The sequence below is a fragment of the Doryrhamphus excisus genome, chromosome 10, assembly GCF_030265055.1.
Source record: "Doryrhamphus excisus isolate RoL2022-K1 chromosome 10, RoL_Dexc_1.0, whole genome shotgun sequence".
Lineage (NCBI taxonomy): Eukaryota > Metazoa > Chordata > Actinopteri > Syngnathiformes > Syngnathidae > Doryrhamphus > Doryrhamphus excisus.
Genome location: NC_080475.1, coordinates 1,851,856 through 1,877,068, shown reverse-complemented (window position 1 = coordinate 1,877,068; position 25,213 = coordinate 1,851,856). Strand labels below are relative to the sequence as shown.

The following is a 25,213-nucleotide window of genomic DNA, read 5'->3' as shown; positions in this document are numbered from 1 at the left end:
ACACCCCTCCCCATCCATGGCTCACGCCATCTCTGCTCTGCAGCAAAACTGGCGCATTGAGGGAGTGGGGAAATAAGGACCAGAGCAAGACAAAAGGCGTGAGGGAGGTACGTGGATGCAACCTTCTTAATTATTGTACGTGTTCAACACACATGTGCATCACAGGTCACTTTATTAGGTACACAGACACACTGGAATGAGGGTCATGGCAAAAAAATAAAGGACAAAAATTCAAGCTTTCAAGTCAGGACAAGTAGTCAACAAAATGGACGGACAATTGGATTTTGATTTTTTTTAAAAAGTCTGATTTTGGAGGAAAATGAATTGTTAATGGCACGGCGGTCGAGTGGTTAGCACGCAGACCTCACAGCTAGGAGACCAGGGTTCAATTCCACCCTTCACCCTCGACCATCTCTGTGTGGAGTTTGCATGTTCTCCCCGTGCATGCTTGGGTTTTCTCCGGGTACTCCGGTTTCCTCCCACATTCCAAATTGTCCATAAGTATGAATGTGAGTGTGAATGGTTGTTTGTCTATATGTGCCCTGTGATTGGCTGGCGACCAGTCCAGGGTGTACCCCCGCCCGAAGACAGCTGGGATAGGCTCCAGCACCTCCGCGACCCTTGTGAGGAAAAGTGGCAGAAAATGAATGAATTAATTAATTATACTAACTGCATAATAAGTGTAATATTTTAGTTTCATGGTTCAGCAAGTGAAAGGGACAAGTACTACAAATACCTGTAAGTATGATGTTGTTGCATTATGAACAATATGTTTGACTGAGGTTGTGGGGACCTGCAATGCATCACACCAAGGGCTGCATCTAATATTGTGTGTGTTTTGAAGTTAGCTCTCAATATGACGCAATGCAACCACAAAATAAAGTTAAATTCATGTCCTTCTGACAGCATAAACCAGGGGTGATCAAATATTTTCCACCAAGTGCCACTTACTGAAAAATCAAAAGATGCAGGGGACCACATTTATATTTTCTATTTTGTGTCCATTTTCAGCCTTTTTGCTTTATTTTTCCATTTGTTTGTTGAATTTAATTTCTACAATGTATCACAATCCGAGTAGGGGGCCATACTTTTGTAAAGTAAATCAATATTTCTGCAAGTTTTAAAATACAAAATTCATTCATTCATTCATTTTTTTACCGTTTATCCTCACGATGAAGCTTTTGAATTCCAAACCGGCAAAACGCAAATGAACGCATCACTTAGTGTCGTCACGATGACGTCACACAGGCCTCGCGCAAACGTCCGTCGGCAACGTATACGACGAGGTAAGAGTGTTAAAATGTTTAAATATATATATGTTATTTCAATTTGATACACTTGGCACAAATGGCTTTTTTGTTTGCTTTGTCTTCGCTGTGTTTTACTCTTGTTTTCCAACCGTCTCTTGGCTGCTTTGACTGTTTTATCACTGTAGAAGAAAGTACTAGCATGTGTCTGGGCTACATGATGACCGAACACAACCTAATTAATCTCGACAATTGCTTCGCAACACTGAAACGTCTTTTCACCGACAACCCCCAAGTGATAGAGGCCGGCAGAGTAGGTAAGGTTTTCATTAAACACAAACCCACAATCTTAAAAGCTACCTATTATGGTCATTTTTCGACCCTTTGTATTGAGTTGTGGTCTCCTGTAGAGCAGCTACACTTATTCCAGATGTATTTCCCGTCTGTGTTAATTTTGACGTCCCGCCTCTGGTCATGCCCACTCTGCTGTGATTGGTCACACGCCCAAAGTTCTTCCTGACTCTGAACCATATAAGGAAGGCCGCCCCTCGGTGACATCACAAAGGGGCTTTTTTACCACGCCTTTTCAAAATGAGCGTTTTGAGCCATCCCAAACTTTTTTCAGGGCTCACTTCCAAATGCGCAAACCTCATTATCTGAAACTTTGGCATCGTTTAATACGAGAATACAACATTCTAACTACATTTATAGGTCAGAAAAGTAGAAAAGGCTAATAAGCAGTCACCATACTGACTCATTTGTTTTTTGTACTATATTATAAAATATTATAAATACATTCAACGAAAATATAAACACAACACATTTGTTTTTGTTCCCATTTTTAAGGAGCCGAATTTAAAAAAATAAAATAAAACGTCTATACATCGTTCACAAATCTGTGCCAAACTGTGTTACTTGGGTTTGGGTCCGGCCCGAAAACCTGTCAGTGTCAGTATGGTGTGGCCAATTGGTGTGTGATCCATGAATAGGCTGGGTGTCCTGGGTGGAATACAGTGTTCCCTTGCTCTCTCACCGTTCAGTTTTCGCTGACTCGTTCTTTTTGTGGATTTTATTGTGTGCAATTTTAGGAATGAATGCAGTGACAGAAGGCCAAGCCTGGCTCTTTAAGAGGAACTGCAGGTTTGAGCGTTGTAGTCTTTTTTTTTTTGTCCTGATGTGGTCATGGCATTACATGGCTAGCAAACTAAGCTAACCCTGTGAGCTATTTGCTCACCGCCATTTCCACTAACAATAGAAGGAACAGAAGAAGCCAACCGTGAGACTCTTCGCGCGAGAGGCGGGGTACACCCTGGACTGGTGGCCAGCCAATCACAGGGCACATATAGACAAACAACCATTCACACTCACATTCATACCTATGGACAATTTGGAGTCGCCAATTAACCTAGCATGTTTTTGTAATGTGGGAGGAAACCGGAGTACCCGGAGAAAACCCACGCATGGTGGAATCAAACTTGGGTTTTTTAGCTGTGTGGCCTGTGTGCTATGCTTGACTTATTGTGGGCTATTTTGGGAACCTTTCCCACTGTAAATGGACTTGTGTGTAACAAAATGTGTAACTCATTTGAAGATATGCGTCACCATTTAATGAGAACCCGGTGGACATGGGAACAAGAATAATTTGAGCAGCACTACGACTGAAGTGGCTACTTGGAAATCGCAATGGGGGTGTGCGGTGTTTACATTAGCGTGTGTACGCACCTGTGTAGATTGGCTAGGATCATGGCGGGGTGACCTTGGGTGGACAAACTATTTGTTGACCTGTGCCATCACAGGTTGGATGCAACCAATGCATGCAAGAATAGCAACAAAGTAGTGGAATCTCGTAGTGTGTTATCAATGTGACATTTGGATGGATTTTTACACTTTTATACTTTTTCTGAAAAATACATATACCTACACCCCCCCCCCAAAGGCCCCAGAAGTCAAAAGCAGGATGCTTTGAGGTTTTGTCATGACAGATTTCACCTTTTTAAAATGTTGCTTCTGTGTTTGTGATAACAGGCAAAGGCTCTGACAGTCAACTGAAGAAGATCATGCAAGCACAGATCCAGCCCCTATTGAAGGAGTTTAAAAATAAAAAAACTTACGGTAATGTTGGGGTGTCACGAAATCTCGTGCCACAAAGTTCTCGGGTCATTAAAACGTGACGAGATTTCTAATTTCTCAAATTTATTATCATGATAAAAAAATAAGTTAATGAATAATAAATCACACTGTAAATTAATATGAATTGTTAATTAGCGACTCCAAATTGTCCATAGGTATGAATGTGAGTGTGAATGGTTGTTTGTCTATATGTGCCCATTCATCCATTCAATACATTCATTTTCTACTGCTTATCCTCACAAGAGTCGCATGTAGTGCTGGAGCCTATCCCAGCTGTCTTCGGGCGAGAGGCGGGGTACACCCTGGACTGGTGGCCAGCCAATCACAGGGCACATATAGACAAACAACCATTCACACTCACATTCATACCTATGGACAATTTGGCCAATTAACCTAGCATGTTTTTGGAATGTGGGAGGAAACCGGAGTACCCGGAGAAAACCCATGCATGCACAGGGAGAACATGCAAACTCCACATAGAGATGGCCGAGGGTGGAATCGAACTCGGGTCTCCGAGCTGTGTGGCCTGCGCATTAACCACTCCCATTTACATTCATTCATTCATTCATTAATTTTTTACCGCTTGTGCATTTTTACCATTTATTTCTCATTTATTTTTCCATAATACTTTTGGAGCATTTCTGGAAATGCTGACTTTTCAACTGCATTAAAGAGCAGCGCCCCCCCCTCGGTATATCTTGCAAGCAGCATCCAAATGCTGAAACCAGTGCATAGACTTAACCCTCGGGAGGAAAACAAGACACACATCCACATGACAAAATATAGAGTTTGGTCAAATTATTATTATTATTTATATATTATTTGTGAGTTATGAAGGCAAAATCTCATCACGTTTTGATCTCGCAAGATCTTGTGGTACCACTGTGCTCGAATAACATTGTTCCTAAATGACAATTGAGTGACTCTTTGTAACATTTTTACATCACTCCTCGATGATATGTAAACATTATTCTTGAATAACATTTGAACATTACCCCATAATGACTGCTCTTAAAATAATATTCAATCATTACTCCTTAATGATATTGGATCATTGCTTGTAAATGCTATTTTAGGCATCTGAATTATGTCAGCTCACAATTTCACAGTATTAGAAACGTTGAGGCAGATGTGTGTGTCTTCCTCTGGGCCCATCAGACACAGTGTATGAGGAGAAGTTGCAGACAGCAGCAGACAATTTCATCGCCGCAGCCTCCAAACTGCCTCGAGGTGAGACGCGGTCTCCGCCCCTTCCCTTCATCTTCCCCTCCGTGGCGAAGCCCACATTGAGTCATTATAGCTCCCTCTGATCTCTGTGCTCTCACTGTAATAGGCTAGTTATGTTATCACAGCTTTTCATGCACTGTGGAGGAGACGAGAAGCCGTCAGGTTGAGCAACTTGTGAATACTTACTGTGCTAATCCCAGTGAACTGTGTGTCCTTTTGTTTCAGTCACTGGATGCATCCCCCCGTGTGGTTAGTGCATTTTATCCTCTTAAAAACCTTCACTTTGCAGAATGTCTCACGATAATTGTTTGTGTTGTAATGCCGCGTTGTTTCTGCCAGGTTTTCAAATGCAAGGCGAAGTTTACGACTGTATTAGTTGCATGTATGATTCCTGTTCATTCCAACTTGACTGTCCAGGTGAGATTCTCCCAAGATGTTATATCACCATTTTTAACTCACTGGGGGGGGGCGGGAAGCAGCAGCAATCCAAGCTTGACACATTCTTACATAAGTCTGATTTCACTCTCACAAGCACCCTTGATCCTGGAAATGCTCCGCTTTTGATCCTTCAAATGCTCTTAGCACAAAGTCAGGATTTGGAGAAAGAGACTGAAGGCAAGGTTTTATTTCCGCACATTATATCTTTTGCACATAGCCTCCAAGGTTCCACTTTTAAGCCCTCGGCTTCTTTATGCAAGGTGACAAGTTGACTCCCACACACTGGCATCGTCTCAAGCCCATACAGCACAGTTACTGTTCACTTTGACTCCGCTCCTCAGAGACTCGCCTCAAGTTATATCATTAAGAAGGGCTCAGTCTGTAAAGGTTTGCCCGCTGTGGATTGTATCTGCAGCATTTGTGGTTTATTGGGTTCCCATATGATGATGATGATGATGTTGTTGTTGTTGTTTCAGTTGAGAGAATAACGGCAGCAGAGAACACCCCGACCCAAATGTGGTGCAACGTGCAATTTCCGTTGCCCAGCAGTACTGAGATAATATGGAGGTTTGCAGAGCAGGTAGGTGACCTCTATTGGGTAGGGCACTTTTTCAAATGTGTGCTCGTTGACTTTGATATAAACAATATGCAGCACTTTCTCATACTGACTCCACTCTTGTTCATATCACATCCTAACTTGTGTTTTTAAGCGAGATGGTGTTCGTTAAATTGCAGTGGAAACACAAAAAGGTCAGACGTCGTCCTTTTGGGACACCCCATTTACAATTTGTTCGGATTTTGAAAAATCCCATGCTCACTTTCATCATATTTCGTCATACAAGTAAAAACATTACTAACTGTAAAAACAATAATTGTTATTGTTGGAGATGAAATTCTGCGCAACCTAATTATTCATTCATTCATTCATTTTCTATCGTTTATCCTCACGAGAGTTGCGGGGGGTGCTGGAGCCTATCCCAGCTGTCTTCGGGCGAGAGGCGGGGTACACCCTGGACTGGTGGCCAGCCAATCACAGGGCACATATAGACAAACAACCATTCACACTCACATTCATACCTATGGACAATTTGGAGTCGCCAATTAACTTAGCATGTTTTTGGAATGTGGGAGGAAACCGAGGAGATGGCCGAGGTTGGGATTGAACTCGGGTCTCCTAGCTGTGAGGTCTGCGCTAACCACTCGTCCGCCGTGCAGCCTCATAAAACTTTACACCTTCGTATACCTTTTCCATGAACTTGAAAAACTAGCTCTGTAAAAAGTATTAGATTATCTCCATGGAAACCTGATCGCCAGCCAATCCCAGGGCACATATAGACAAACAACCATTCACACTCACATTCATACCTATGGACAATTTGGAGTTGCCAATTAACCAAGCATGTTTTTGGAATGTGGGAGGAAACCGGAGAAAACCCACACATGCAAGAACATGCAAACTCCACACAGAGATGGCCGAGGGTGGAATTGAACCCTGGTCTCCTCGCTGTGAGGTCTGGGGGCTAACCACTCGTCCGCCGTGCAGCCAACCTAATTATATGACATCATAAATGTCAGTTTGCAGGTCAGTTTTATGTTCCCGTTTCATGCCTTTATTTTGTAGTGTTTCCTACGTGTGATCCTGTGTGGTGCTTTTTTACTTCTACTCCTGATTACATGCACCTGCTGGTAATGTCAGTTTCCCTATATTTAGTTCAGCCAGTGGCGTCATTCTTTGTCAGAGCATTGGAAATGGCATTATCGCGCTTTGACGCTGCATGGCAGCAGTTATTCAAAATAAACATTTGACCTGCTTTTGGGTCCTGCTCCCTGCGTTCTGGGCTCGCCGACGTGTGTCAGTTCCACATTTCAACGAAATCAAGTGTAATCCTATTTGTCTTTACTACTGGCAACTTATATTTGCATTTGCCTCCTGGGCTTGTGTTACAGTTAGGGCTGCCAAATATTACTATTTTTAATCAGATTAATTACACTTAATAAATGAATTCAGGCAAGTATTACCGTAATTTCCAGTGTATAAGCAGCAACTTTTTTTCACTCACACTTGGAACTCTGTAGCTTGTACAGTGATGCAGTGAATTGTAAATCGTGAGAATAAGCGATACAGAAATGGATGGATGATGGATGGAAATTATATTATTATTATTATTCATTCATTCATTTTCTACCGCTTATCCTCACGAGGTTCAGAGGCGTGCTGGAGCCTATCCCAGCTGTCTTCAGGCGAGAGGCGGGGTACACCCTGGACTGGTGGCCAGCCAATCACAGGGCACATATAGACAAACAACCATTCACACTCACATTCATACCTATGGACAATTTGGAGTCGCCGATTAACCTAGCAGGTTTTTGGAATGTGGGAGGAAACCGGAGTATTATTATTATTATTATTATTATTATTATTATTATTATTATTATTATTATTATTATTATTATTATTATTATTATTATTATTATTATTTATTATTCACAGCCCTACTCTCACCAGACTTTATCGCCATATGCCAGAATTTGTTTTGGCCTTGTGGGTGCAATACTAGACATAGTATTCTGTTCCTGTGGCAACCTTAGGAAGCAGACGCCATCCCGTCAGCAGGAACAGGAAATTGCTCCAAAAGCAACACAAAAGTGCTTGTGATACAAGATTATTCAAACAGCTATACCTGTAGCCGTCGAGTGGGTCACTGCCCCACTTGCCCCTGATTCAAACATATACTTGCAAGGCTTTTTGCTCGCAATTGCGGAGCAGACACTACAGTAAAGTGTTGTTCTTTGGCAGGTGGAAACTCAGGACATAGACAAGTTTGAGCAAATTACAGTCGGGGAGGACAAGCTTTATTCCATCCCATCGACCAGGATGCATCATCAGGGCACCTACCAGTGTGAGATCTACTCCAAGAAATCCTCTATTGTCAGGCTGTACTACTATATCACAGGTACTTAGTTCTGAACATGCGGTTCTAATTCCACGTTGATGTGATATTGTTAAAAATCAGCAGAATGTACTCGCAGCAGATGGCTGACTCTAGGAACTGGTAGAATTTGTTTGAATTGGTTGTGGTGACTCGGACATATCGAGTACAATTGTTTGTACCAATGATCTTGGAATTTGCATCTCTTCAGAAATGGCTCCAAAAGAAACTCGAGTTAAAAATGCCAATGTTCTGTGTATCAGTCCGTCCGATGCTCGCTGTCAAACAAATCCTTTCTTATGCTGCCAAAGTCAACCGTGATTACTAACTGGAGGTTAATAGAGCTTGGCCTTGTCAAGTTAAGACGTTCCAGCACTTTCAGAACCACTTACCGCCACTGACCACTACTGGATGCGCTGTGAAGTGTAATCATTGAATGAAACAAGTTCACGTACTGTCTAGTACCTGGATATGTGTGCCATATGCAAATAAGATAAGATATGCCTTTATTCGTCCCTCAGTGGGGAAATTTGCATTGCACAGCAGCAAGAGCACAGAATCAGTTAAGCAGTACAAAATACACAATATAAAAAATAAACAATATAAACAACCCAAGTATTAACAAATCAACAATTTTACCCAGTTATATACAAATACAGTTTGCAGATAATATGAAATGAGATGATTGCTAGTGAGTTAATATGAGGCATTATAGAAATACTTCACTTAGATGGACTTCCTTTATTGTCATTGCACAATAACACAGCAGTGAAATTGCCAAAGAAATGTTGTTGCCTGGCTCCCGTATAATAATAAATAATAATAATGTGGAAAATAAATAGATGACATAAAATATGAACAACAATGTACAGCGTAAACAGTAAATCGCCTAAATAATAATTTAGGGCTGCACGGCGGTCGAGTGGTTAGCGTGCAGACCTCACAGCTAGGAGGCCAGGGTTCATTTCCGCCCTCGGCCATCTCTGTGTGGAGTTTGCATGTTCTCCCCGTGCATGCGTGGGTTTTCTCCGGGTACTCCGGTTTCCTCCCACATTCCAAAAACATGCTAGGTTAATTGGCAACTCCAAATTGTCCATAGGTATGAATGTGAGTGTGAATGGTTGTTTGTCTATATGTGCCCTGTGATTGGCTGGCCACCAGTCCAGGGTGTACCCCGCCTCTCGCCCAAAGACAGCTGGGATAGGCTCCATCACCCCCCGCGACCCTCGTGAGGAAAAGCGGTAGAAAATGAATGGAGTCAGGAGTAACTATGCTGAATATAAAAAACAAAGTATTGCACTGATGTACATAGCGGTGTAGAAGTCTATTAGGAGCAGTGGTGGTTGTAAAGTTTGACAGCTGTAGGAAGAAAGTACCTACAATATCGCTATTGCTCCATAAATACTGATGGAGCGTTACAGAAACGAGGCCATATTGGAGTTTATGCTGAACAAATGCAGGCCAAAGTAACTCAGTAGCAAGATAAATGTATACAATCGCTAATATTTGTATTTGTATCATTTACCCAGTAGTCCTTTTCGCATGCGACTTGTACTTCATCCCTGTATGTTTCTTACTGTGACTGTTTTCCTTCTTCAAGTGACCCCCCACGTTGTGGAAGGCCATTCTGAGCTGCAGGAGATATTTGAGCTGTCTCTGCTCCCAGGAGGGAGGTTACACATGGAGTCTGTTGCTCCTCAGCCCCTTCCGTCAATCGTGCTCATTGCCATCTGCTTTACATCTTTGCTGCTCCTCCTAATCCTCTCCTTGGGGTAAGACCAGGCTATTATTTGCATATTAAAGGAACTTAAACGACAAGTCAACATGCACCTTTTTGTTCTTTGTCACACTTTTTAGTAGCTTCCATGTCCTAATCTTTTTCTTTGACGCTTTCAGCACACTGTTTTTGTTATCAAAAGCGGAGAGAACAAATGGCAATGAGCGTACCAGCGGAATTGAGGATTTAGGATGATGAGAGAGACAGGTATGAAGAGGCTGTAGTTCATCCTTTTCACCACCAGAGGGAAACAATCAATCTCGCAGCAGTGTTTGTACATATCAAGGTTGATAACAGTAACATCTCAATGGGAAATTCAGCATGCACTCACAGATTATATTGATTAGAAATATTATACATTATTATTAAATATTGTATATTAATATATATAATGTATATTTAATAAATATTATTAAATATTGTATATATATAATATTGTATATTTAATAATAATATTAAATATTTTCAGTCTAGGATAATTTTCATTTATGGATATTGTTTTTGAGCACATCGCTTCTAAAAGTTTTAGTAAAAATTATATTTGCATAATTCAACGCGGTAGAAATAATACAACTGTATTGTCTATTTTCCCTGCAGTATCTCTTTTTGGCCACAAGAAGGCAGCAACAACCACTATAACAACACACTTGAGCCTGCATTGAATCATGTCGTTATCTCATTAAGGCCGTGGTCCTCAGCATGTATGGATGCTGAGAAGTGAATCACTGAGGAGAGTAGACATATTTGCCCAACACATTTTATCTTCTATAGAATGTGTGACATTGTAGATGTTTAGACTTTATATTTGCTGACATATTTATCACAAAAGGCAAAGTTTTTTGTGATAAATATGCCTCTCCCCTGACAATGATTGTGTCAGAGGGCCTTTGTGGTCAGGTCAAGTAGTAATTATGTTACATAATATTTACATCCATTCAAGGCTGTTGTGTTGTGGTCATCATGGAAAACTGTAAATGTAATGACAATGATACATAACGACACTTGAATTTGATTAATATGATTAGTTACTTGTTGACTTTGTGTGTGGCGTTATTGTTCCCTGTTCATATTCATCATTGCTGTTTGGACAGTGGTCATTTAAGGTGTGATTGATTGAACTGTGAGCTTTAAGATGACATTTAGAGGTTAACTGGTTTAGATAAAGTATAATATAGATATTAATACGTATGGTGGATGAGTAGTGATCAGTAGTGATTGTTGCCGATGACATAAGGATTGTGGATGATGGGCAATATTCCCCCAAAAAGTGCAGTTCCCCTTTAACTAAACCTGCTGAAATTGCCTATTTTATTTTATTATTTTTAGAGGGACGGTAAATGGAGAAGATGTAGTTGGAATATAGATGTGCATAAAACTTAGTTTCATTCATTTTCTACCGCTTATCCTCATGAGGGTCACGGGGGTGCTGGAGCCTATCCCAGCTGTCTTCGGGCGAGAGGCGGGTTACACCCCGGACTGGTCGCCAGCCAGTGACAGTATGTGTCAAGTGTAATTTTTCTGTATAAAAGAAACAAAATATCCATCCATCCATTTTTCTATCCTCACTCAGGTCACGGGTATGCTGGAGCCTATCCCAGATGTCTTTGGGCGAGAGGCGGGGTACATATGGTGTAATACCACGTTTCAAAATTTTAGTAGTAAAGTATGGCAAAGAAGTGCAGGTTCAAGATGTGATATGTTTTACCAAAATAATGTAAAAGAAATTTAATATTAGTAAATATTATTTCCATAATAGAAGAAAATGTCATATTATGAAGTTAATTAGATTTAATTAAATATACTTCAGTAAATTGGATTAGGACTAGGTACTAAAGATGAAAGATTCTGGTATATTGACCGAAATTTTGAACTCATGCCCGACCAAAGATGGAGTTATATGTATTTTTTTCTACCGCACCGCTTGCTGATCTTTTACTTTTTTTTGTTTTGGGACAAGACAGTTGATGATGCAACTTCACAATAGAAGAAAGCATGTTTGGTTCAGTTTTTAGATGGAAAAAAAAAATAGCCACACGGCGGCAGATGTACATTTTACAGTAATTCATTTATACACCATGGAGTGGTGGCCAGCCAATCACAGGGCACATATAGACAAACAACCATTCACACTCACATTCATACCTATGGACAATTTGGAGTCGCCAATTAACCTAGCATGTTCTTGGAATGTGGGAGGAAACCGGAGTACCCGGGGATGGCCGAGGGTGGGATTGAACTTGCGTCTCTTCGCTGTGAGGTCTGTGCGCTAACCACTCGTCAAGATTTAAAAATTAAATCTTATACCTTTTACATGAACTTGAAAAACTAGCTCTTTAAAAAGTATGAGATTATCTCCATGGAAACCTAACACTGCTAAGTCTCTTAATCATATTTTCAATTTGAGTTGAAAGTCTGGAGTTGTTTTTATGGTATGATTAGGGTCACTATCCAATTATTCTTTCAGTTTCTTTCTGAGTATGGCTCTTTACACCTCACAATTAATCTTGTTAGCATTGTCGGCTACCGTTTCAGCAATAAACATTAGTGAGCGCCGACATTATCAGCCACACATGACCATACCATACCACTTCAGACACCATGTTTTTTTTTTTTTTGCCTGCACTTTCCATACTTTTCCTGTCATTCTGACTCCTCGATGGTTACATCTGTCCCAAATAATGTTTTGGTGTTTTCACCAAAAAACATTTCCTGTTCTTGAACGTTATCAGTGGTTTTGCACCTGCTGTTCTGTTTTGTCTTGCGGCATCTTTACATAGATCATTTATTCGTTTTTTATCACTTTTCTTCACAAGGGTCACAGGGGTGCTGGAGCCTATCCCAGCTGTCTTCGGGCGAGAGGCGGGGTACACCCTGGACTGGTGGCCAGCCAATCACAGGGCACATATAGATAAACAACCATTCACACTCGCATTCATACCTATGGACAATTTGGAGTCGCCAATTAACCTAGCATGTTTTTGGAATGTGGGCTGAGGGTGGAATTGAACTTGGGGTCTCCTAGCTGTGAGGCCTGCGTGCTAACCACTTACCGCTGTGCAGCCCTTTACTTCTCAAACAGTTGGGCGGGCTTTCATTTTGTGTGGTGTGCTGCTGTGTGCGGCTGTTTTCAATTCGCCACATGGACATTCATTGGTTCATTGTTTTGTTCTTTGTTTTCGTCGCCGATGCTGCCACTTAAAATCGTCTCCTTGCCTGTTAATATTTCCCAGAACCAGTTGTCGCTTTTTGTAGACTGATCGTGCACATCTGTGAGTCGCTGCACCGTGTGCAGGGTCCGGCATTGGACAGCTCCACTGAAATCATAACAGACACGCTTGTTTGCTCGACTTCTCTCCATTTTGTTGCATTTTTGTTGGTTTCAGTTTGGAGTTCAGTTTTGTCCAGTAAAGATAAATACATTTAAATAATGAATAAACTTGATAATCCACACAATGAAGTAAAATTGTCAGGGTGCTACGGTAATGCTGTCTTACCACGTCTGCACGTCGTTCCAATGAAGAACAACATAAAGTGCGATCACATGGAAGTAGCAAAATTATAGTACTGCATCACTACTGTATGAATTTCATCTGAAGTAGAATTATTGTAAGTCATTTCACAATATTTTTAGAAAACACCCACTCAGCTAGACGCGTTTTTCTCTCTGAATCAGTTGTGATTGTGAAATGGAGGATCCGATTACACATGATTTTGGCGAGGGGGGGTATTTTTTGAAACAACAGCAGCGGGTATGTATTAGAATGTATACAATACATACAATACAATATTTGGGATATAAAAAGCATTGAAAACCATTTACTGATAGATGAGTATGCATGGGGGCTGCACGGCGGTCGAGACCAGGGTTCAATTCCATCCTCGGCCATCTCTGTGTGGAGTTTGCATGTTCTACTCGTGCATGCGTGGGTTTTCTCCGGGTACTCCAGTTTCCTCCCACATTCCAAAAACATGCTAGGTTAATTAGCGACTCCAAATTATCCATAGGTATGAATGTGAGTGTGAATGGTTGTTTGTCTATATGTGCCCTGTGATTGGCTGGCCACCAGTCCAGGGTGTACTCCGCCTCTCGCCTGAAGACAGCTGGGATAGGCTCCAGCACCCCCGTTGACATATTAATGAGACGGTATTGCTGTTTTGTGCTTAGGGAACCATTACAGAAATCAATAATAACAAAACTTTCTCATGCATTTGAATCCATCCATCCATTTTCTACAGCAGTGCTGGTGGCCAGAGCCCACACCAGCTGTCCAACTCCATTATTACTTGATAATGCGGTCGCCTTCCTGCGTCATTGAGAGGTCAAGAAGTAAACTTCCCTCTTTTAGTCAAACAGTCAGCTCGACAATTTTGCAGACCAAACCCTTTCGATGAAGATGGTACAGAGAACCGTGCAAAACCATGCTGCACCAGAAGTTGCATTAATGACAACACTTGCTGACCCATGATCCCGTAGTTCATCTGTAAATGGCATGTGATAAATGATGTTGCTTATATTGTACCAACCAGCCAAACCCTTTCTTATGTCACAATAGGTTCCATGGGTGTCATCAGGCGTGGTCTTTTTTCCATCTATGCTAGGAGATACCCTTTGGATGCTCAAAGGATATCTATGTGTTGAAATCTGATGTGATTTACTGATAAGCGGTAGATACTTTATTGATCATGAAGATTTTTGATACCACTGAACTCTGTACAGTGGATCCCTGTATATTTGGGATCGAACAAAAATGTATAACCTGAATGACGTATTTATGTGACCTCCAGTGCAAGATGGTAGCACCCTCTTAAGACTGCTAGCAGAGTGGTCACGTGATGTTCCTGTGACGTGTCATCCCAGCTGATTTATGTGGATGTTTCCTCTGTCATCCTGTCAATGAAGGCAAGGGCGACAGCGCCATCCACAGTCCGGCTTCTTTAGGACCATTTCTCAGGTCTGGAGAGACTACAAAAGCCCCCTCGTCCCGGTTTATGGTTTATGGTTAATAGTCCTACAGGCACGTTTCCAAATTTCAGTCACCTCTTTGATCCATCTATGGGGTTTGTTGTCGTGTGTCCCAATGATGTTTGCTCCATTCCAATCCATAATGTGATTTTCTATTTTAAGTTGATTTAAGTTGGTGCTGTTCTGCTTTGCTTTGTGTTTTGTTTTCTCACATTCTGTTCCATGTTCCTTTTTTCTTGTGTAAAGTTCCCTCCCTGTCTCCCCTATATGTGTTGATTGGGTATCAGGGTATTTCATATATGACGTTACATTTTTGTTCTGGCTGGATTTTAGACTTTAGGTGTACTACTAATTGCCTAAGCTTCTCGTATGGTTTAATTACTATGTTGACATTGTGTTTTTTCATTGCCGTCTGTATTTTTTCCGTGGTCCCCTGATTGATGTATGGTAGTGTAACCATAGCAGTGCTCTTTTTTTATTTGTTTGTTTACATTGTTTTCTTATTTAACTTATTTTGGTTTAGTTTTTGGCTGCACGGCACTCGAGTGGTTAGCTCGCAGACCTCACAGCTAGGAGACCTGACATCAAACCCACTCTCGGCCATCTCTGTGTGTGTGAGTTTGCATGTTCTCCCCGTGCATGCGTGGGTTTTGCATGCGAGGCCAGAGAGACGATAAAAACAGAAAACTGACATGGCAATTACAGTTAATTTTCATCCTGGGATTAATTTATGTATTTACATTTATTTTCTAGTCATTTTTTTTTTTATTAAATGATAACATGTTTTGGGGACTGCACGGAAGCCGAGTGGTTAGCATGCAGGCCTCACAGTTAGGAGACCCGAGTTCAATTCTCGAGTCTGGAGGTTTTCTCCGGGTACTCCGGTTTCCTCCCACATTCCAAAAACATGCTAGGTTAATTAGCGACTCCAAATTGTCCATAGGTATGAATGTGAGTGTGAATGGTTGTTTGTCTATATGTGCCCTTTGATTGGCTGGCCACCAGTCCAGGGTGTACCCCGCCTCTCGCCTGAAGACAGCTGGGATAGGCTCCAGCACCCCCGGCGACCCTCGTGAGGAAAACCAGTAGAAAATGAATGAATGAATGAATGTTTTGGGGGCTGCAAGTGGTTACCACGCAGGCCTCACAGTTAGGAGACCCGAGTTCAATTCTCGAGTCTGGAGGTTTTCTCCGGGTACTCCGGTTTCCTCCCACATTCCAAAAACATGCTAGGTTAATTGGCGACTCCAAATTGTCCATAGGTATGAATGTGAGTGTGAATGGTTGGTGATTGGCTGGCCACCAGTCCAGGGTGTACCCCGCCTCTCGCCTGAAGACAGCTGGGATAGGCTCCAGCACCCCCGGCGACCCTTGTGAGGAAAACCAGTAGAAAATGAATGAATGTTTTGGGGGCTGCAAGTGGTTACCACGCAGGCCTCACAGTTAGGAGACCCGAGTTCAATTCTCGAGTCTGGAGGTTTTCTCCGGGTATTCCGGTTTCCTCCCACATTCCAAAAACATGCTAGGTTAATTGGCGACTCCAAATTGTCCATAGGTATGAATGTGAGTGTGAATGGTTGTTTGTCTATATGTGCCCTGTGATTGGCTGGCCACCAGTCCAGGGTGTACCCCGCCTCTCGCTTGAAGACAGCTGGGATAGGCTCCAGCACCCCCGGCGACCCTCGTGAGGATAAGCGGTAGAAAATGAATGAATGAATGAATGGTTTACTTTTTGGCTGCACGGTGCTCGAGTGGTTAGCACGCAGACAGCTAGGAGACCCGAGTTCAAACCCACTCTCGGCCATCTCTGTGTGGAGTTTGCATGTTTTCCCTGTGCGTGCCTGGGTTTCCTCCCACATTCCAAAAACATGCTAGGTTAATTAGCGTCCAAATTGTACATAGGTATGAATGTGAGTGTGATATATTATAAATACGTTTTCTTCTTGTAAATTAATTACTTTATTCTTGAAATTGCAGTGTTTTTCCCAATGTGGCCTTAATATACATTGTAGAAATCCCATAAGCAAGTTGGAGTTGTGGAGGGGAAGTCAACTGAAGTGATTCTTAGTTGGTCTTTACAAGCATTGTCTTGTGACCAGTTGTTCATTAACATCTTTTCTTTGGCGCTGAGGTGGGGGGGAGGGGTGTTGTTCAGTGGAAATAAAAGAGAAAAAAAAAACAGCTGCCATGTTTTGGATGAGAGTATATTGACAACCTAACATTACTTGTTAGGAACATCCTGTTATGTTCAGAAGAAACTGCCTGTAACGGTGCAAGGTGGTGTCAGCACAGTCAGTTAGACCTCTTGTTGTTATTATTAGCAATGCTAATGTGGGAGAAAGGCTCTCACCTGGGGGAGGGAACTTAGTGGAACACCGCAGTTAACATGAGTTATCTGGCTTTGTCGTCGACTGATAATACTGATGCGCTTCTAGATAACGTGTATCTGAAGGTGGAAGAAAAAAAAATGGCTTCTAAAATATCTTTTAATGTACGAGTAACAACTCCATCATGTGATAAAGGAACAGAGTTTGTTGTGTCAATGCATAAGATACACACTGATATACAATCACATTCACTTTTACCGGATATATATTCCGCACCCTATTGTAAAAAAATCGATGATGCATACCAGTTCCAAAATCTGTAAAAATGTTGTGCTACTTGGGTAAGCACTCCGTTTGATTGACTGTCAGGGGGACGTAATACCTGGCAACGATAAACCAATCAGAGAATAATACGTACAGCACATTACGACGGAATACGTACATATGTACGCTTAACGTCCGCACGACTCTGGCATCATTCCACGACAATTAACAGAAAAGCTCCAAGAGCTCCTGTATTCGAGACTCCGCCTCAGACCTTCAACCGTATGTTCTAGCATGCGCCTTATCTATGTGTTAAGTACTAAATACTAAATGAGCCTGCGCCTTGTGGTGCTGAAAATGCAGTACTTCCAAATCTCATGACTCAATGTGGAAGTAATGATGTACTACAGAGGCAGTTATGTACAAATATGATAAAGCAGCTCTACAGATACTGTATCTGTACAGCTGTACACCTTAAAGCTGATGTCACGGCATGAAAATGACTCCTGCTCTATATATTACCATTATGTAAGTTGTGCGTGTGTGTGTTGTCATAAAAACATAACACAAGTATTGCACACAAACGTGCAGTCAGACTTAGTTGTGTTTTAATTGACTCAATACAAACTGTTTAACTTTAATGAACATTAACACATTAACAGAAACGATTTATTTATCTACAAGCAGATGGGGCGCTATTGTTAGGGGGGGGGGGGGGGGGTTAATACGTTCCTCTATTAGCGTTAGAATCCAGATTCTGGAATCCTCCTCAGTCCCTGTGCGACTCTTCTACAACGTTTTGTAGAAATCGGTTTTTGTTTTGTTTTGTTTTTTGTGTACAATGGAGGATTGAAAATATTAAATTATTTATATTATATTAAATTATATATTTAAGTCATAAATTTACAAGAATATTTCTGAGAATTTTGTTGTAAATTTACAATAAAAAAATATTAATTTACGAGGAAAGGTCAGAAATTTTGGATAAAAAGTCTTAATCACTTTTTCACTGATATCGTCCGATACTGATGTATGGCCATACAAGAATGAAGTTGTAAATTTATGAGAAAAAAATCATATCACGTGTCATCATTTCATACGGATGGAATAGAGCATAGCTAGAGCTTCAGAAACTTTCGTCTTGTTTCAGACAAGCTTTTATTTATAATGTGGCAGCAAAATAGCAGTTGAGAACAGTTAGCATGCTGAGCCTTTTTCCTTGTTTTCTCCGGCCCATCCACATGCCCAAGGCCAAAGTGCCCCCTTTCATAGTGTTTCATAGATTTTTTTTTGCAAATGTACAACTTACTTTTAGTAAAATTATTATTTATTCTTGAAACTTTATAGCTTTATTCTCACTTCTTTCAGAAAATCAGGGATAAAATAAGGGAAATTGTAGCGTTGCCCCAATGTAAGAAAACTGGTGGTGCAACTGTTATTTTTCCTGATCCTATCCATCCTGGTCACTCCCAGTGGGAACCTAAGTATCCTCATCTCTGCTACCTCCAGTTCTGCTTCCTGTATTTTTCTCCTCAGTGGCACTCTGTCTCTAGACCCAACACTATTCATATATAATAATAATATAATAATATATGTGTAATATATGAAATGTGATTGGCTGGCGACAAGTCCAGGGTATATCCTGCCTCTTGCCCAAAGTCTGCCGCGATTAGAAAAGAAACAAAAATAAAATATAAATATATGTATAAAAAATATTTAAAATATCAATAAAAAATAGAATAGAAAAAAAATAAATAAATATATATATATATATATATACACACACAAACCAAAACAGCCACTGTGTGGACCAGGTTGAGATATATAATAAAGATATTTTTTTCTTTGTATTTTTTGTGTAGTTATGTTATTATAACACAACTTTTGAAGTACTTATTTGTACATGTACAACGCTGATGCAAAATGTTTTTATTTCAAACGCTTAAAATAGTAATAATCCTTTGTATGTGTGCAGAAGCAATCAACATGAATCTAGTGTATTGCATATTTTGGCTTGAGTTATTTATTAACGTGCAGGTGAAATCGCTAATTCAAATGCATTTATATAACGATATGATAAGGATACTTTTTTAATCGCCGTACCTTTACAGCTGACACTATGAGGGCAAGCTTAATGGGAATGTGAAAACATGTGCCCTACATATTACATAATATATGATTATGTGTGTGTTCTCGGCAATGAAGAATGTTTTAAAAAGTGGAGTTTCGAGTGTTTTTGAAGAGTAAATACATGATTGTATTCGTGTCTAATGTGCACAACTCTTGACCTAAATTGTGTAGTTCACATAAACATGCTAGAATGAGCTCCTTTCACCCTTTTCAACTCCGCATGTGAGCGATTATTGCCCCATGCCTCAAACTTCACTTAACGTCATTAACTCCCACACCCATCCAACGCTTACTAGTACGCCCCAAGCCAAGGTTGGGACATTACAAGCTGTGGGGTGCTTCCCACACCCTGTTGCCCTCTGTCTCTCTTGTGTGTGTGTTTTTTTTCGTTGTTTTTTTTTTATTCCAAACATTCTCTAGTAGTTTTCTCACCTTTTGCCCTTCATGCGTTTGATTGCACCAGGAAGAAGTAGTCCTCAAAGCTATGAAACGTGTGAATATGTTATTGTTTCTTTCATGCCAGGAATGGTGAAATATGAGGAAGATATTGAAATAATTGCTTGTTTAGAAGCAGGTGATGTGAAGGTTATCGGGATTGTGTTATAAAAGAAGTTTCCATGGAACCTTAAGGAGGAAAAGATTAGCTCCTATGTTGTTTCCAAAAAGTAAGCTCTGTATGTTTACTTTATTAGGTTCATTTTATCTTTTAATAAATATATGTTTACTTTCTTATATTCAGATACATATCATATATATGTTACGTGCATTTTTTTGGTATATTATAGAATTTTACCTTGGAATGCTTTATTACCGGCAGTACAAGTGTAATTTAAAAAAAGCAACAAAATATCCATTTTTCTATCCTCACTCAGGTCACGGGTATGCTGGAGCCTATCCCAGATGTCTTTGGGCGAGAGGCGGGGTACACATGGTGTAACACCACGTTTCAAAATTTTTGACTAAAGTATGTCAAATAAGTGCAGGTTCAAGATGTGATATGCGTTACTAAAATAATGTAAAAGAAATTTAATATTAGTAAATTATTTCCATAATAGAAGAAAATGCCATATTATGAGGTTAATTAGATTAAGTTAAATATACTTCAGTAAATTGGATTAGGACTAGGGACTAAAGATGAAAGATTCTGGTATATTGACCGAAATTATGAACTCATGCCCGACCAAAGATGGAGTTATACGTATTTTTTTTCTACCTTTTTTTACTTTTTAAGACAGTTGATGATGCAACTCCACAATAAAAGAGAGCATGTTTGGTTCAGTTTTAAGATGAAAAAAAATGGCCACACGGAGGTAGATGTGCATTTTACAATAATTTATTCATACACCCTTTGTACACCCTGGTCTGGTGGCCAGCCAATCACAGGGCACATATAAACAAACAACCGCTAATTAACCTAGCATGTTTTTGGAATGTGGGAGGAAACCGGAGTACCCGGAGAAAAACCACGCATGCACGGGGAGAACATGCAAACTCCACACTGAGATGGGCGAGGGTGTAATCGAACTCGAATCGAACCACTCATTGAAGTTAAATTAAATGCATGCACACACATTTCAATTGCAAAGGTGAAAACTGGAAAATAGTTATATTTGTAAAAAAATATATATTTTAATGTAAAGCAACTTATTTTGTGTTATGTTATGGCATCATTGTTTATACATTTTGCCTAAATATATAAGGCTAAATTTGTGTCAAAGCGAAAGTTTTGCTTAAAATATATCTTCAAAAAAAAGCCAAATTTTACTGAAACTCACTTATGTTCTACTGCTGATTACTAAAGAACGAAAAAAAAGTAGGAACAAACGTTTTTTTCTGATGAAAGATGAAAATATAATCTTTAAAAAGTGTCCAGAAACCGAGAGGGAGGGCTTTTGAAAAATGTGTTAATATCCACTGTCCCTGTAGGTACATTAATTAATGCCATTTTTTTAAAAGTAATAACAAAAAATAGTAGTAGAAAATGTTACAAAAATTATTTTTTTTGTCGTATACTATAAAATATTGACCATTTTATAAGGAAAAATTTAATTTAAGAATATTTTTTTATAACAGGAAAATATCCAACATAGTCATAAGGGAAAATACACAAAATATGATGTGTGTTAATTATTTATTGACAAAAAGGAGACGGTACCTAGCCATTGTTGTAGCTGCTATTGTCCTTATGGTGGTGAAAGTGCAATCTGAGCGTAAGGAGGGGTGTGCGAGCCTTAAAAAGGAGTAGTGGAAATTCTAAATATAGTCAGACGTGACTCAACTCTGAATGCCACATCTCATAGGCTGATTGCTCTAGTTTTTTCCAGTGGCTTTCTCTGTCGCCTTGGTAACTGTTGATGCACATTGAACAGGATGTGTAAACTCTGCATACGCCATTATCAACATCTGAATGGTTCCATGTACTTTGTTCTTTTGCAATCAGCAATTGGAAAAAGGGTGTGATATTCAAGTGAAGTGTCAAAAAGTCCTCAGAGCAGATCTTAATGTTGACAGGGCTGTAAATCATAACATTTTTTTGTGTAGAGGGTGTGAAAAAGTATGTACTTTTTTTTTTGTTTTGCTTTCTTTCAAAACTGGCACTCGTGATTATTTTTACACGTGTTATTTTTTTTTTCGGACTCACACACTGCTGCTGTCGTCATCAGCTTATTTTCACAGGACCTTTTAGTTGTCTTGCGTGGCAGCTAAATTGTCTCTTTGCGGTGTTTTTTCCAGAGGTACCGTCATGCACAATGTGACTGAAGTAAGCTGTTTCATGCTGGTGTTTTAAAACTACACCCACTGGTAATACAGCCTTTCATGACGCACACCACACCAGCCACGTGTTCTCCTGAGAACACGCTATGCAAAATGTTCTAATGCTCCACTATGGTGGAGCACAACAACATAGTGGAAATAGAAAGAATCTGAATCAGGAGCAAAATGCCTCTATGGGGAAAAAAAAAATGCCAACCATTATTCAAAAGACAACCCCTTCATTACCGGCCATTTTAGAGGATTTTGACTGATCTTTGAAAGGCAGATATGTAAACACAGAACCTACCAGAAGAAAGATTAGATTTCTGTCTTGTCTTTCATCACGGTTTATTCCTACCTTTTCCGTTCTTTAGCATCAGCAGTAGAACATAGGTAAGTTTCAGGAAAATCTTAGTTCCCGACTACAAAAGGGAGAAAAACACAGAACCTACCAGAAGAAATATTCGATTTCTGTCTTTCATCAGAAAAAACGGTTTCTTCTTACCTTTTCCGTTCTTTAGCATCAGCAGTAGAACATAGGTAAGTTTCAGGAAAATCTTAGTTCCCGACTACAAAAGTGAGAAAAACACAGAACCTACCAGAAGAAAGATTAGATTTCTGTCTTTCATCAGAAAAAATGGTTTGTTCCTACCTTTTCCGTTCTTTAGCATCAGCAGTAGAACATAGGTAAGTTTCAGGAAAATCTTAGTCCCCAACTACAAAAGGGAGAAAAACACAGAACCTACCAGAAAAAAGATTAAATTTCTGTCTTTCATCAGAAAAAAACGGTTTGTTCCTACCTTTTCCATTCTTTAGCATCAGCAGTAGAACATGGGTAAGTTTCAGGAAAATCTTAGTTCCCGACTACAAAAGGGAGAAAAACACAGAATCACAGAAAGATTAGATTTCATCAGAAAAAAGGTTTATTCCTACCTTTTTCATTCTTTAGCATCAGCAGTAGAACATAGTAAGTTTCAGGAAAATCTTAGTTCCCGACTACAAAAAAACAGAAAAACAGCATTTTGTGAAAATAATATATTCCAAGCATAACTTGACATACATATTTTTTTTGCTTTAGTGACAGCTCAAATATCTAAACAACACAAAAAGGATTGGTTTTACATCAAAATAAGATTTATTTACAACTTTATGACCATGAACTATTTACAATTTTCACATTTGGAACTGAACTATGTGTGATTCCACCTTTTTTATTGCTCTGAAGTGAAATTATCTAATTGCCTCTGGGGCAAATATAAATATAATATAAATATGATTGACTGAGTTTACCTGACAGGCGATTTTAGCGTTGGCTTTCAACATTAACTCAAATAGTTAATGGATGAAGTTAACCACTGTTAACTCATTCAATCCCAGCCATCTTTTCAATGGGAAAGATGTTAATAAAATGATATAAAATGCACTTCTGATTAAAACTACACTAAATAAGCTCTTTTTTTTATTGTGGAGTTGCATCATCACCTGTTTGTGAAATGTATGAATACATCTTTGGTAGCGAATTAGTTAATAGTCAAGCAAACCGCTTTAAATAAGCTAACCGTTGTTGTTCCTTGCATTCCGGTGTATTTTCTTATTTTGTTACTTATTTGTTATTTTGTCAATTTTGTGGCTTCACTGTATCGCAGGTTTTTCCAAGTCTTCTTCTGACTTGGTCACCTGCGATCCTATATCTGTCCTCCACCATCCTGCTAGCTAGTCCACTTCTTAATGGCAGAGGCCTGCTCTTCGGGTTGGGCATTGAGTTTTAAGCATTGATGGAAACCGGGACATTTGACATTGGTCGGACTTCCTCTTTGCAATCGGTATCGGGGAAGTCAAACATTAAATGAGGTCTGTCTCATGCCAATGTAAGCAAGGGTTTCAGGAAGCTTACTGATGTGGAAGTTTAGTGTAAATCAAGAACGGGACCAACACAATTTATGGAGAAGTTTTAACATTTCACCCCCCAAAAAATAACTAATTTGAACCATGCATACTCTTATAATGAAAACAGGGTATGTGAATCAGAACCGGAGTCATTTAAATTCAAATGACGACCAACCTCATCTGCTCTGTCGTCATCTTCTTCTGTTGACTTTGACTCTGCATCACATGGCAGAAGTAGCTCAGCTAGCCCTGGGATTCGTGCAACATAATCTTATTTAGCACCCGGATCTTTATCCTTCTCGCTGTCCACGGTATCCTCAGAATTTGTCTTTAGGATCCACCGTCTTTTCATCACTTTTCAACAGTAGCCATGTTTACATGAGGAGTTTTTCTCTTTCCGAATGGAATCTTTCCGAAAGCAATGGTATACATAGAAAGGAATATTCCAATCTCTTGTCTACATTCATTCATTCATTTTCTACCGCTTTTTCCTCACGGGGGTCGCGGGAGCCTATTCCAGCTGTCTTGGGGCGAGAGGCCAGCCAATCACAGGGCACATATAGACAAACAACCATTCACACTCACATTCATACCTATGGACAATTTGGAGTGGCCAATTAACCTAGCATATTTTTTGGAATGTGGGAGGAAACCGGAATACCCGGAGAAAACCCACAAACCTGCAAACTCAAACTCCACACAGAGATGCCCAAGCGCAGAATCGAAACCTGATCTCCTGACTGTGTGGCCCACATGCGAACCGCTTGTACACTGTGCGGCCTGTGTTTTTGTTATTATAGTATATTATTAGTATGATTTATTTCTCTTTTTTTGTTTTTTTGTACTCTCCTAACTTTCTCCTTGTACATGTCTTCCTGTAATATTAGGACTTTATTGTCATATTTTGCAGCGGGCCCCCTCCCACACGCCTCCAGGCGCCCGACTTCACCTTCCAGCACACCTCGTTGGGACTTTGCCATAGTTAGGGCTGCACGGCGGTCGAGTGGTTAGCACACAGGTAGGAGACCGGGGTTCGATTCCACCCCTTCGGCCATCTATGTGTAGAGTTTGCATGTTCTCCCCGCGCATGCGTGGGTTTTCTCCGGGTACTCCGGTACTCCTCCCACATTCCAAAAACA

At 40.2% G+C, this 25,213-nt stretch overlaps 1 protein-coding gene across 9 annotated transcripts in view; it reads left to right on the top strand.

Moving 5' to 3' along the window:
• The first annotated feature begins 689 nt into the window (after positions 1–689).
• spaca6 (sperm acrosome associated 6) overlaps positions 690–25,213 on the top strand; it is a 47,517-nt gene continuing 22,993 nt past the window's right edge. For 2 of the 9 annotated variants that reach the window (XR_009131938.1, XM_058085680.1), the window contains exons 1-9: positions 1,307–1,564; positions 3,273–3,359; positions 4,536–4,607; positions 4,830–4,853; positions 4,944–5,021; positions 5,519–5,622; positions 7,840–7,996; positions 9,573–9,744; positions 9,869–9,956. Coding sequence is in view for 7 of the 9 variants with exons in the window: in XM_058085680.1 (XP_057941663.1) it covers positions 1,348–1,564; positions 3,273–3,359; positions 4,536–4,607; positions 4,830–4,853; positions 4,944–5,021; positions 5,519–5,622; positions 7,840–7,996; positions 9,573–9,744; positions 9,869–9,944 (987 nt within the window). In the remaining 2 variants the exon portion in view is untranslated. The other 7 variants (XR_009131939.1, XM_058085683.1, XM_058085682.1 and 4 more) reach the window with 6 other exon arrangements.